At 42.0% G+C, this 12224-nt stretch overlaps 1 protein-coding gene across 1 annotated transcript in view; it reads right to left on the bottom strand.

The window, feature by feature from the left end:
- Positions 1-6586: 6586 nt before the first annotated feature.
- LOC119414357 (cytochrome P450 7A1) overlaps positions 6587-12224 on the bottom strand; it is a 6590-nt gene continuing 952 nt past the window's right edge. Inside the window, exons 2-8 of the mRNA XM_037681450.1 lie at positions 11473-11713; positions 11173-11382; positions 10826-11020; positions 10538-10737; positions 10169-10299; positions 7263-7441; positions 6587-7179 (exon numbers count right to left, since the gene is read on the bottom strand). Of these exons, the coding sequence (XP_037537378.1) occupies positions 6877-7179; positions 7263-7441; positions 10169-10299; positions 10538-10737; positions 10826-11020; positions 11173-11382; positions 11473-11713 (1459 nt within the window). The 3' untranslated portion in view covers positions 6587-6876. The remainder of the gene's footprint in view (positions 7180-7262; positions 7442-10168; positions 10300-10537; positions 10738-10825; positions 11021-11172; positions 11383-11472; positions 11714-12224) is intronic.

Genomic DNA, 12224 nt, shown 5'->3' with positions numbered 1-12224 from the left:
AAAGGCAAGTACAACTATTCCAAATTAGAGAATCAGAGTTTTTGGACGGGCCCAGGTCAAGCAATTAATAGAAGTTGGAAGCTCATCCAGTTTGAGTGTTGACGAAAGAAAGCTTAAATCCAATCCCATGTCAGTGAAGAAAAGAATTAACTCCCATCATCGTCTCAAAACTGGTAAAATCCAACTCCTTTTAGGCTCCCTCTGATCCGACGAGCTTGTCCATCGCCTGTAATCTCCTCTGCTCAGCTCTTTAGTTCAGCTTCGACTCTGCATTGACCAAGTTCATTCTGTCCAGTCTGTATTTAAAGACTTATTCCTCCCTCCTCCTCTTAAGGAGGGGTTATGGAAAATTACATCATCTCTTTTCCAGTAACTTCTCTGCTGTTTTGCACCTCAACCGGTTCAGACCGGTTTTCTTGGTACTTTCCAGAACTTGTTTTGCTCAAAGATGCGTCATCATGAGATGAGTTGTGTTTGAACTCTCTGACTCCTTGTTTTCCTCCTACTGCTCGAGGCAGGCCCAGACATGTTCTTAGGTGGGCATGCTCAGACATGTTCAATGTTACTGAGGCCTCTTCAACTTTACCATTTCACAAGCAAAAGTGAATCACACAATCCTACATAAGATTATACAATGTCTTAAAGATTAACACTTTCATTAGTTGATTATGTGTTGATTATTAGTAAAACAGTTTGGTTACACATTATCAAAACAGTAAAACACTTTTGATTACACTTTATCATGTTTAGCTAGATTTAAAGCAGGAGTTCAGTCCTTATGTTGCTGAGGAGAACTTTTGATCAGGCTTCATTTTTCTTAAAGCTGGTGGTCTGTTCATGCATTATCACCACAGACACCTGGTTTAATGACAATTTTGATGGGTCAAAGAAAATTAACGTCTCACGTCACATTTAATCATTCAATGCACGATAGAACTCAGTCCAGAAAAATGAAAGAATCCGTTTAATTTATGAATAATATCAACAGATATAGTTCATTACAAAATGAACAGAGGCTGAAAGGAGCACAAAATTAAAATTTCAGAAAGAACAAGTACAAAAGGTGAAAATTGCCCAAAAAATACCTGAAATTGGACTACAATACCAAAAAAGGAGCTCGAAAAGCAGAAAGAAAAAAATCAGAAAGAAGTTGAAATAAGCAGTAAAAGCTTTTAAACAGGTCAAAGAGTTTGCAGGATATGAAGAAAGCTCCACTCATTTTCAATTAAAAATATGTCTGACAATGATAAATATCTCCAATAGTAGAAATAGCACAAAAAAACAAAAGTTACAGCAGGAATGTCCTGAACAAGCTTAACGTTTTGATTTATGAATTGTCGAAATAGAAAAAAGATTGCAGAACGAGTTATGTCCTGAAAAAGGTACAGAAGAAAAATGTATTTGAATAGTGAGAATGATTTATGAGCATTCACACTATTGACACAAACACACACAAAAAACTTTCACAAAGCAGTGGTAGGAAACCTTGCGTTGGTTGTGCCTGCATTGTAGTGCTAGAGCAGAAGCTGCATATCCTCTTCTGCGCCACCCCCACCCTCCATGTTGGCTCAGAGTATTTGACTCGTGGATCAGGACCAAGTCAAGTCAAGTCAGATTTATTTATATAGGACATTTAAAACAAACTGTTACCAAAGTAACACTTTGCCAAAGAAAACCAAAGTAATACCAAAGTAAGCCTAGGCTCAGATAGCTGTACTGCCCTCCTCAGAGCTGCTGAAGCTGCTTTCTGAAAGTGTTGTTGCTTTTGCATAGAAGGAGCTTTTCCAGCTCCTCTGAAAAGAATCGTCTCTAGTTCTTGCTGGACCTCCAGGTAGGTTTCAGTTCACTTCATATATGATTTTGTAAAACATTGTGAAAGCGAGGCAGCACGGTGGCGCAACTGGTAGAGCTGCTGCCTCTCAGCGAGCAGGTCCTTGGTTCAAAGCCCGGTCCAGGGACCTTTCTGGGTGGAGTTTGCATGTTCTCTCCGTGCATGCGTGGGTTTTCTCCGGGTGCTCCGGTTTCCTCCCACAGACCAAAAACATGCATGTTAGGCTGATTGGTAACTCTAACTTGTCCCTATGTGTGAGTGAGAGAGTGAATGGTTGTTTGTCTCGTTTGTCTCTATGTGTCCCTGTGATGGACTTGCGACCCGTCCAGGGTGTCCCCCGCCCCTCGCACAGTGATTGCTGGACATGGGCACCAGCGACCCCCGTGACCCAAAATGGAATAAGCGGCCAAAGATAATGGATGGATGGATGGATGGATTGTGAAAGTGAGAGGTTTGAATTTATGTCTTCCTGAACTTATGCATCCACAAGTTGCTTTCTGCTTCCTCACCTTAGAACAGGGGTGTCAAACCCACTTACAGAAGTGGGCCACAATTAAAACCTTTTTCAAACTAAGGGCCAGTTTCAGAATCTACATTAACTCAAGTTAGATACATAACATATTTTCTTGGTTGCAGGTTCCTGAACAAGAGTTTGATTGGTCTCATTGGACTGATCTGCTGCTGGTGACGTTGTACGTTCGTGGTGAGACGTATTGTGTCACTTCCTGTTTGTCTGTCGGTAGCTCGAGTGAATTGTGTGCTTGAGTCGTCTCTGTTTTCTGGATTTATCTGTCTTTTGCACAGTTTTTCATTCTAGTTCACAAACACACTTAGTACAGTTGTTTTTCTACTGTTGGATCGTGCTTAAAACACCTTATCTTTCAACACTTCTTGGTTTTTATTGGTGTATTTGGCTCTGCTAGCTCCTGCTAGCGTTAGCTTAGCATGGCTGCTGCTTCTCTCCCTGCTTCCTCTGCTTCCTCTTGCTCTGTGTGTCAGATGTTTAGTTACTCCTCTGCCTCCTTTAGAGGTAATGATACATGTAACAAATGTAGTCTTATGGTAGCTTTGGAGGAGAGGCTGTCTGAACTGGAAGCTCGGCTCAGCGCTGTAGAAAAACCAGTAGCTAGCCAGGTCCCCTTAGACAGCGCGGAACCACAGAGGCTAGCTCCCGTTAGCGGTCCTCCAGCAGACCCCGAGCAGCCGGGACGGGTGACGGTCTGGAGCAAGTGTAGTGCTAAGGCTAAGCCCCCAGTTCACCACCGACCCGTTCACGTTTCTGATCGATTTTCCGCGCTCAGTGACACACCCGCTGAGAAGCAGACCCTGGTTATTGGAAGCTCCATAGTCCCAAACGTGGCTTTAGGGACTCCAGTGGCCATAGTCAAATGCATTCTGGGGTCCAGAGCGGGCGACATAGAATCTTATCTGAAACTGCTGACTAAGGCTAACGCTAAATACAGTAAGATTGATATTCACGTCGGCGGTAATGACACCCGGTTATGCCAATCGGAGGTCACTAAAATTAATGTTGCTTTGGTGGGTGACTTTGCTAAAACCATGTCGGACTCCGTAGTTTTCTCTGGCCCCCTCCCCAACCTGACCAGCGATGACATGTTTAGCCGTATGTCGTCGTTTAACCACTGGGTGTCCAGGTGGTGTTCTGACAACGACGTGGGCTACATAGATAACTGGAGTTCTTTCTGGGGAAAACCTGGTCTGATGCGGAGAGATGGCATCCATCCCACTTTGGACGGAGCCGCTCTTCTTTCTAGAAATATGGCTGATTTTGTTGATCCCCCAAATTATTGACAACCCAGGGTCCAGTCCAGGAAGCAGAGTTGTAGTCCTCCACACCTCTCTGCTGCTTCTCCTCTGTTACCCACCCACACCCCCATTGAAACAGTGTCAACTCGCCCACGGCTCAAATTAAATAAACCAAAAATCAGCTCTAAAAATATAAACCATAAAAATCTGATTAAAATAAACACAGTTACTTTACCAGAGCAACATCATAAAATCATTAAATGTGGATTATTGAACATCAGATCTCTTTCCTCTAAATCCCTGTTAGTTAATGAACTGATAACTGATCATCATATTGATTTATTCTGTCTGACAGAAACTTGGCTACAACAGCAGGATTTTGTTGGTATAAATGAATCCACTCCTGTTAATGTTAAGGCCCCAAAAGGCCAACTGATTTCCCCCAAAAATTGCAGCTCGGGCCTGAACAGAGCGATTACAAAAGGCTTATAACAGCGCGTCGCTGCTCGGGCCTAACAAGCCCAACTGGCAACCCGCCACATTGTGTAAAACAGATGCTGTTTTTAAACAGTATAAACATACATTTATTATGTCATTACATATATACAGCAAAATTATGCTAAGCACTTTGAATAACATGCTTTTATGCTTGGGAAAAAAAAACATTTTACATATGTAACATTAATTCAAACTTTAATTAATCCCATTGAGCCTCTGGGACTCATTTACCAGAGAGATCTGAATTTTAAACAAAGAGTGATGACAACAGTGGACAACAATGACGACAGTATACAATCATAAAGGATGTGTACCCATTTGTTTAACAGCAAACTCATAGTAAACACAGTCAACACAAAACTTTCTTTAAACTCTGTTTAAAAGCAGACAAACAAGCCAACTCAAACAGGTCGTGTGAAATCATCTTCTTTCCTTGTCCTTGCTTCCCTGTCAGGTGTGTTCGTTTGTAACATAGAAATCTCATATGGGACAATTAGCAGAAAGCCTGGTACAGATGAAAAACATGTAAAATAGCTTCTACCTGAACTACAATCCATCATCGGTGTTTTCGCTTGCATCTGTCTCTGTGCTTTCAAATGTTCCTTCCACAGAGTACATGTTACTGTTAAAGCGCTTGAGCATCTCCTTGGTTGGAATGAAATCTTTGAAGCACAAACTGGCGCCGGCCGCACCTGAACATAACATCCGCCTGGACGTAACATTCGTGGAAGCGGGGCATGAAGGGACAAACTGTCTGTTATCCTTCAGTCCTTTCTTTCTGGGTAAACACCTCCGTTGTGACAATAGTTTTAAGTAAAAAAAATCATTGTGAATAAAACACATTGTGTCCAGCAAGCTTATCAATGTGTTACTGAGAGGAAACAGATGGTTGCTCAGAGTGATGATTCATAATGAGAGCTCTGTTTTAGTTTAAGAATGAGTCCTTCAACAACACACTGTTGAAGGACTAGCAGAACCTGAACCAGTCAGAAGAACAGAATCTTCCACAGTTCATCCAGGATTTCTTGGAAAAGTCACTGTTGCACTCATCGAACCCTTATGGCTCTCTGGTCCATTAAAGTAGTATACATGTACTTTGACATTTCACACAGTGATCATGGTCACAGGTTTATTAATGAGAAAACTCATCCAACCACATCACAGTTGCAAGTGCTGATTACACAATAGAACATGTGATTACAACTCATAAATACACAAATATAAAATATATTTTTGTCACGCTGACTGTTCACACTAACACTGAAAACATGATGCGAACCTTCATGAATCAATGTCATAAATCACTTAACATTTATAAGTAAAAACATCATGGTAAGAAAGACAAACAGAGGAACTCTAAAGTGTGGAAGTGCAACAGCAAGACATTTTGGTGAGCACACGCCAGACACAAAACAAATGGTATCTTCTACATAGAAGCCAGTGTTTGGAAGAACTTCAGCTTTTATGGGGTTTAAGGGGATACAAGGCGTTGACAAGGAGTCACTGTATAAAAGCTGAGACAGTGTTTCTGCCTGGAGAAGCAGAAAACGACCTTCCATCGTTGCTGCCACAGCGAACCGCTGTGCTTCATTGGGCCTTTGATCTATAGAGACTAGCTGCACAATGTTCATAAAAGAGCTTCCAGATCATGTTCAAATGTTTTTGGGGATTCTCTTTAAACAATAAATGCTCAGAGGTGTAATAGCTGTAGCTCCTAAAGTGTGGAGCAGATACATACAGACAGCTCCAACTCTTACTTTTTGTTTTATTCCAACATTCAGCATGACAATGGACATTTACCTTTTAAACATTTTTATCATTTAAAAAACTTTTTGCTTAAATGTATCTGGCTATTGCTTTATTGTTTATTTTATTTGCTCTTTTAGATAAACTGATTTTAAAAATGAGCCTAAATCTATCTAGCTTCCTTTCCAAAGTTTCCTTCAGCAGATTATAAATGTGAATTTGGGTACAAAACGAGCCGAGGTGAGTATAATGTAGGCAGAGATGGACAAAATAATGTGGCCGAGCAAGAATGCAGTCTTCCAAGCTGTGCACACAAAGAAATGGGACGTCATTTTCAAAAACTTGAATGCACAGCTGCTGTAAACACAGAATTTTGTTTGATTTATTCAGAGACAATAACTGAAAAGTTGCTGGTTTCCTCACATTTTTCTTACCATCCTACGTGGAAGACATTAATACAGCTGACCCCACACTCCACAACCAGACCCAAAACAAAATGGTGGAAACTCTGAAGAACGCAGGCCCGACAACTTTAACATGGGAGGGATGGAAATCCATTAGAATGTTGCACAACTGCACTCAGCATTTTGACTCCTTTTGTTCATTCAGCTCTCAAGTGGTTTATTATAAGTCTGACATGTTGTTTGAAATGTGAATATGAATATGCTGATAATCTCTTTAAAACCTCATCGCTGTTCTCTGAAATGGATTAGAATCGTGAGGTGTGCAGAGACCCCTGCCCCGTAAAAGAAAAGGGAACTATTTTGAATGCTACAGTTTTGGGTTTGTATTATTTTAATTTTTGCACTCTTTAAAACACTTTGCCTAATGTAAAGTTTACTTAGAACAACCTTTTATTTTATTATTTCTGAAGGTTCCTACTATAAATCAAAAGAATGTTTCCTTTAGCATTATAAAATAAAAGCTACTAAAACAAATTTTCACTCTTACGGTATTTACAGACATGATTGGGTATTTTAATTTACACTATTTACAGGAAGTCATTCAGGGCTTCTGTCCATCCGAGGCTGAGCCTAGTGCTTCGGTTTCAGCTTGTACCTAAAGTCCACGTCATAGGTGGGCTGCAGGATTCCCAGGCCAGCTCGAGACTGGTCTAACGGAGGAACTTTGGTGGCAGGGTCCAATAGCTCCATGTCAAAGTATGAAAGCATCAGAGTCAGAAACTGCTTGATCTCACACACAGCAAAAAATCTTCCGGGGCATTTTGTGACCCCGGAGCCAAAGGGCATGTAGAAGTAGCGCAGTCGCTGGCCGTTACGGTAAAATGTGGTTTTCTCTTGACCTTTCTCATCCAGGAAACGATCAAACTTGTACTCCTGCAAGGCAAGGAGAGAAGGAGCGTTGAAGCAACAGAAAAAAATACATTTTCCAATGACGGTGATGGGTGAAAATGACTTACGTAGGGATCCTCGTAGATCTCTGGATCGAAGTGCAGCATAGGTGGATACAAGGCGATGACATCATCTTTCCTGATGTGGTAAGCTTCTTGGTTGTCGAGGTGGAGCAGAAAGTTTTCTTTGGCAACTCGGACATTCATTGAAGCACTGGACAAACGCATGGCTTCCTTTATGATGCTGTCTGCAAACAGAAGAAACAGATGTCTGGCTTCAACAGACCTCATCGTTCACAGAATCTCTTTAATCATAACTATCAGTGTCTTCAAGATGGCCACACTCAGCCAAGTCACAGCTTCACAGGCTCCCGGTGAACTTGATCTTTTTTGGTTCCTGTTGTTTTTGTTTTAACCTTTTATTGCACCTACAATGCACATCCACCATACGGGTATGACCGCGACACACTTATGGAGTTTTGAGTGTCGCTGCCTTGCCATCGGTCCATCCTGCCATCGTGGTTCAGTCCTTCCAACCTCGAGCTCAGGCCTGTCATGGCGGCTGTCTCCATGATCCTCCATCTGCCTGCATGGACCGAACTCTATGGACCCGTTCGGTTCCGTGGGGAAACCTGGATGTTTTCCGTCTGCCGGAGCTGGTTCTGGAGGGCTGTCTGTGAGGCATCTGCTGTGGTCATTATTATCATCCTGCTGCTGAAGGGACCTGCTAACAAGACCTGCTAACAAGACCTGCTAACAAGACCTGCTAATGCTGCTAACAACACCACGCCGCTAACAGTACCATGGAGCCAACAGAACCATGTTGTTAAAAGAAACCTCACTGTCATCAGAAGCACTCTGCCAATACGACCATGCTATTTCTTTTTCCCTTTTGGCACCTTGGTTCTGTATTTTTGTTGCATGCTTTGAATAAATCCCAGGTTATGTTAGTTTAGTTTATGTTAGTGCTCGCATTAAGCGTGTAAATTATAGCCCGACAGAACCTATGAGAATGGTGCTGCAGTTGTTCAGTGTATTGTATTGTTATCCATTGCTGTCATCCCTCTTTGTTAAGAAATCAGGTCTGTCTTGTAAACGAGTCCTCGAGGCTCAATGGGACTAACCTGTCTAAATAAAGGTTGAATTAAATGTTTTGCACTATTAGTGACTTGCATATATCTTAGATCTTTTAGCGCACCGTTTGGCGTTCATTTAGCGTATATCTTAGATATCCTGATGCTGCTCAATAATCCAGGTAGAAAAATCTAAAAAAGTTAAGTCTGGTCCTCTGGACATTCAAAAAGCAAAACAACAACAAAAAAATGTAGAAACGTTTCGTCTATCATCCGAGAGACTTCCTCAGTCTGAGGTGCTGTATTCAGCTCAGTCTCTTAAATAGCACCTTCTCAGAGTGGATCAACCAGTTTGCTGCTGACAACCAGAACCAGCTGATCACATGCTCAAGAAGGACCATCAGCCTAACGATGGATCATTAGCACACTGATGGCTGTTTCTCTCAGATCCTTATGTAGTGTTTCTTTTTACACTATATTTTTGCTATTGTTTGATGTAACTGAGACCATGTGAACATAATTTCGTTCCACTACATGAACCACATGTGATGCAAATGACAGTAAAGAATCTCTGACTCTGTCTCTGACTAGACATATCTGCTGAAAAAAACTATTCATATTTTTGTCCACCGTAAACTTGTCAGTGATTAAGAGCTTTGTCAGCCTGAAACAAAAAAAATCATTTAAATTAAAAAAGAAACAACATAAAATCCTGTGGACCCCCCCCCCCCCCCCAAACCCCATGGTAGATGCTTCATTTCCGGTCAAGACTGCATGAGTTAACTACTGCCAGCCATGGAGCTATTTTTTTATTTTTACTTTTTGTGTATTTTAATTTAATTTTTTTAGCTTGTCTGAGGGAGTGGTGGCACAGAGGTTAGAGAATGTAGGCCTGTGATCAGAAGATCGCTGGTTCAACTCCTGGTAAAATGGTAAATGGACTGTACTTCTATAGCGACTTTCTATCTTACTGAGATACTCGAAGCTCTTTACAACAATCTGTCCCTCATTTACCCATTCATACAGCTCTATACTAGATCTCTACAAAGATAATTGAACAAATCATTCTAAAGAGACTAATCAGAGCTTTATCACATTCATACACTGATGGGACACACATCAGAGGCTATGAGGGGTTTAGTGTCTTGCTCAGGGACACTTCGGCATGTGACTGCTGGTGGATTCGAACCCCCAACTCTCACATTGGAGGACGACTGCTCTAGCCACTCAGCCACAGCTTGTACAGACATCAAAATGTGGGTACGATTGGTAAAGCACCCACACCTGTCTCCACCATCATTTGCCCCACTCTGGGCCCTTGAGCAAGGCACTTTACCCCCCCCCCCCCCACACACACACACACACACACACACACACACACATCTGCTCCCTAGATAGCAGCTCTCTGCTCCACGCAGAGGGCTGTGGTAGCTCAGTGGTTGCGGATGTATCAGGAAGGGCATCCGCTGTAAAAATAATTGCCAAATCTTTGTCTTTGTGTGAGTTAGTTCATTGTGGCGACCCCTGAAGAAGGAAGCAGCCGAAAGAAGAAGAAGAAGTAAAAAAAGCTTGTCTGAAACTTTACCGGTACACAACATCAGTGTGTGTTTTTTTCTTCTTACTTTTACTGAAGCAGATAAAATAAATAACATTAAATGCAAATGAGGCACCATTTTCTGCCAGGCTCACATGGCTGCTGTACATTTTGTCGTTCTTCTTACACAAGTTTATCAGTATTTTTATCTGTACTTTTAACCGTATCTTTACCTATGTTGTTACCTTAATCTTAAACTGTAACTTTAACCATATCTGAAACACGTCTGTAATCGTTTCATATCAATATTTAAACTGTATCTTTTACCTTACCTTTAATTACACCTTTGTATACATAAGTTATCTTACCTAAGACTGGCATGTTGTCCAGCTGGTTTTTGGTCAGGTTGAGTATGGGGCCATCAGGGTCAGCAATTAAACCCAAGTCCCTCAGAACCGTCTGAACTTCTGTACAAGCTGCTTTTAGAGCATCTGGACTCCTGGGCACACATACACAACTTTGTCAGTACTGATATTCATCCTGTTTGCTTATGTCACATGACTGTATTTATTGTTTTCCAATAAAGGAACAAAAGTCTTCAACACGGTAACACCACAAGTCAAGCTGTCTAAATGCCAACATTATCACCTGCCACTATGTTTTTGAAGGTTTTTCTACACTCACATGCACTGAAGTAAATGTTTAGTCTTTAAAACAGGTGGCAACTAAGATGATACCTGATCATATAGAAGAAACTCCAGAAGGTAGCGGGCAGAGTGTTGGCCTGTGAAGCCCACAGCAGAGCCACGTGGGTCCTAGCTTTGCTCACGTCGTTGAAGGTGGACAAGGAATCGTTCAGGATCATCCTCATGGAGATCAGGTCAGACATGTTATGCCTCTTGGACAGGTTTTCTGCATACATCGTCTTGGCTAGGTTCTGAACATAAAAAAGTCAAATGAAACCAAATGTATTTCTTATACGACTACAGATGTCACCAGTACCAACAGATAAAATACCCACGGACCTCTCTGGCACTGTGAGCACTCTTGAAGACATGGATGGGCAGGCCAGCCACGAGCGCTGGAAAAATCTTATCAAACTCTTTAAAGTTCTCCAAAGTATTGAGGACCAAAGCTTTTTGTGCTGCCTGATGAGCCTGACACTTGTCATCTCCAAGCTCTTTACCAAAGAGGGTCAGGTAGCCAGATTCAAACATAACCTGGTGAAGAGCAAGACAGACGGACTCTTAGAAGGATATGAACACTTTTCTGTTTTACGTTAGGTCTCACTCTGTTTCCTACAATATAAACTGTGAAACAAAAGAATATAATGAAGCTTGTAATTTGTCAATTATATGTTCCAGTTACTAACCTTGTAGCAGAAAGCAAAGATGCCATCCACCTGCCAGTGGTCCTTGTTGGAGCCCAGAGTGTCTGATTTGAGCATGACATCTTGCAAGTGGCCCATCATCGCCTCTATCAGGGACGTCAGCGCTTCCCCCTGCAGGGTCTTCATGAACGTTTGGTGGAGGTTTTCTGTGGTGTAACCATGGCGAGGGTCAAAACTGTCGTGGCCAAATGCCTGGCACCAGAAAAGACAGATTATTTAGAAATATATTCAAAGGACTCATCGCCTCTGAAAGTCTTTAACTACAACCAGCAAGCCTGTTACCTTCACAGATGTAGAGAAGTGGAACTTCTTCCAATCTAGGTGTCTTCCCTGTCTGATGACTGAATGGTAAGAGAAGGGATCACACAGGAAGTGGATGTACTGTCCTGCGATCTTGCAGGTGAAAATATGGCCATACTTCTTCTGACGACTGCGGAGGAACTGAAGAGGGTTGGCCCCAAACTGCAGAGCACAGCCCAGGTAGGGGAACAAACCGTTCTCCACTGCGGGTTCACCAGGTTGTCTGTAGATGATGACAAGATCAAATGTTTCCTTTTTCCAAATCCTGAGGGGTTCTTTGTTATTCACTCAAATGTCCACCCATTTGTTTACCTTTACTTGGTGTTTAATTCCCACAGTAAAAGACAAAGTTAAACAAAGAGGTGAATTTATGAGTGAATGCAGTCAGCATCACGCTGCTGTGATCCTGTTTTATCTTCTGTAAGGTTTTGCACTTAACCTACTTACGTTCATATATAAATAAAATCAGCTTGATAGCAAAAAGTGTGCTGTAACTTTATCCATCCATCCATCCATCCATCCATCCATCCATTATCATTATCCGCTTATTCCATTTTGGGTCATGGGGGTCGCCGGTGCCCATGTCCAGCAATCACTGTGCGAGGGGCGGGGTACACCCTGGACAGGTCTCCAGTCCATCACAGGGACACAAAGAGACAAACGAGACAATCAACCATTCTCTCTCTCACCTAGGGACAAGTTAGAGTTACCAATCAGACTAACATGCATGTTTT

The sequence above is a fragment of the Nematolebias whitei genome, chromosome 9, assembly GCF_014905685.2.
Source record: "Nematolebias whitei isolate Nwh7 chromosome 9, NemWhi1, whole genome shotgun sequence".
Lineage (NCBI taxonomy): Eukaryota > Metazoa > Chordata > Actinopteri > Cyprinodontiformes > Rivulidae > Nematolebias > Nematolebias whitei.
This window is presented reverse-complemented; position numbering and strand designations above follow the sequence as displayed.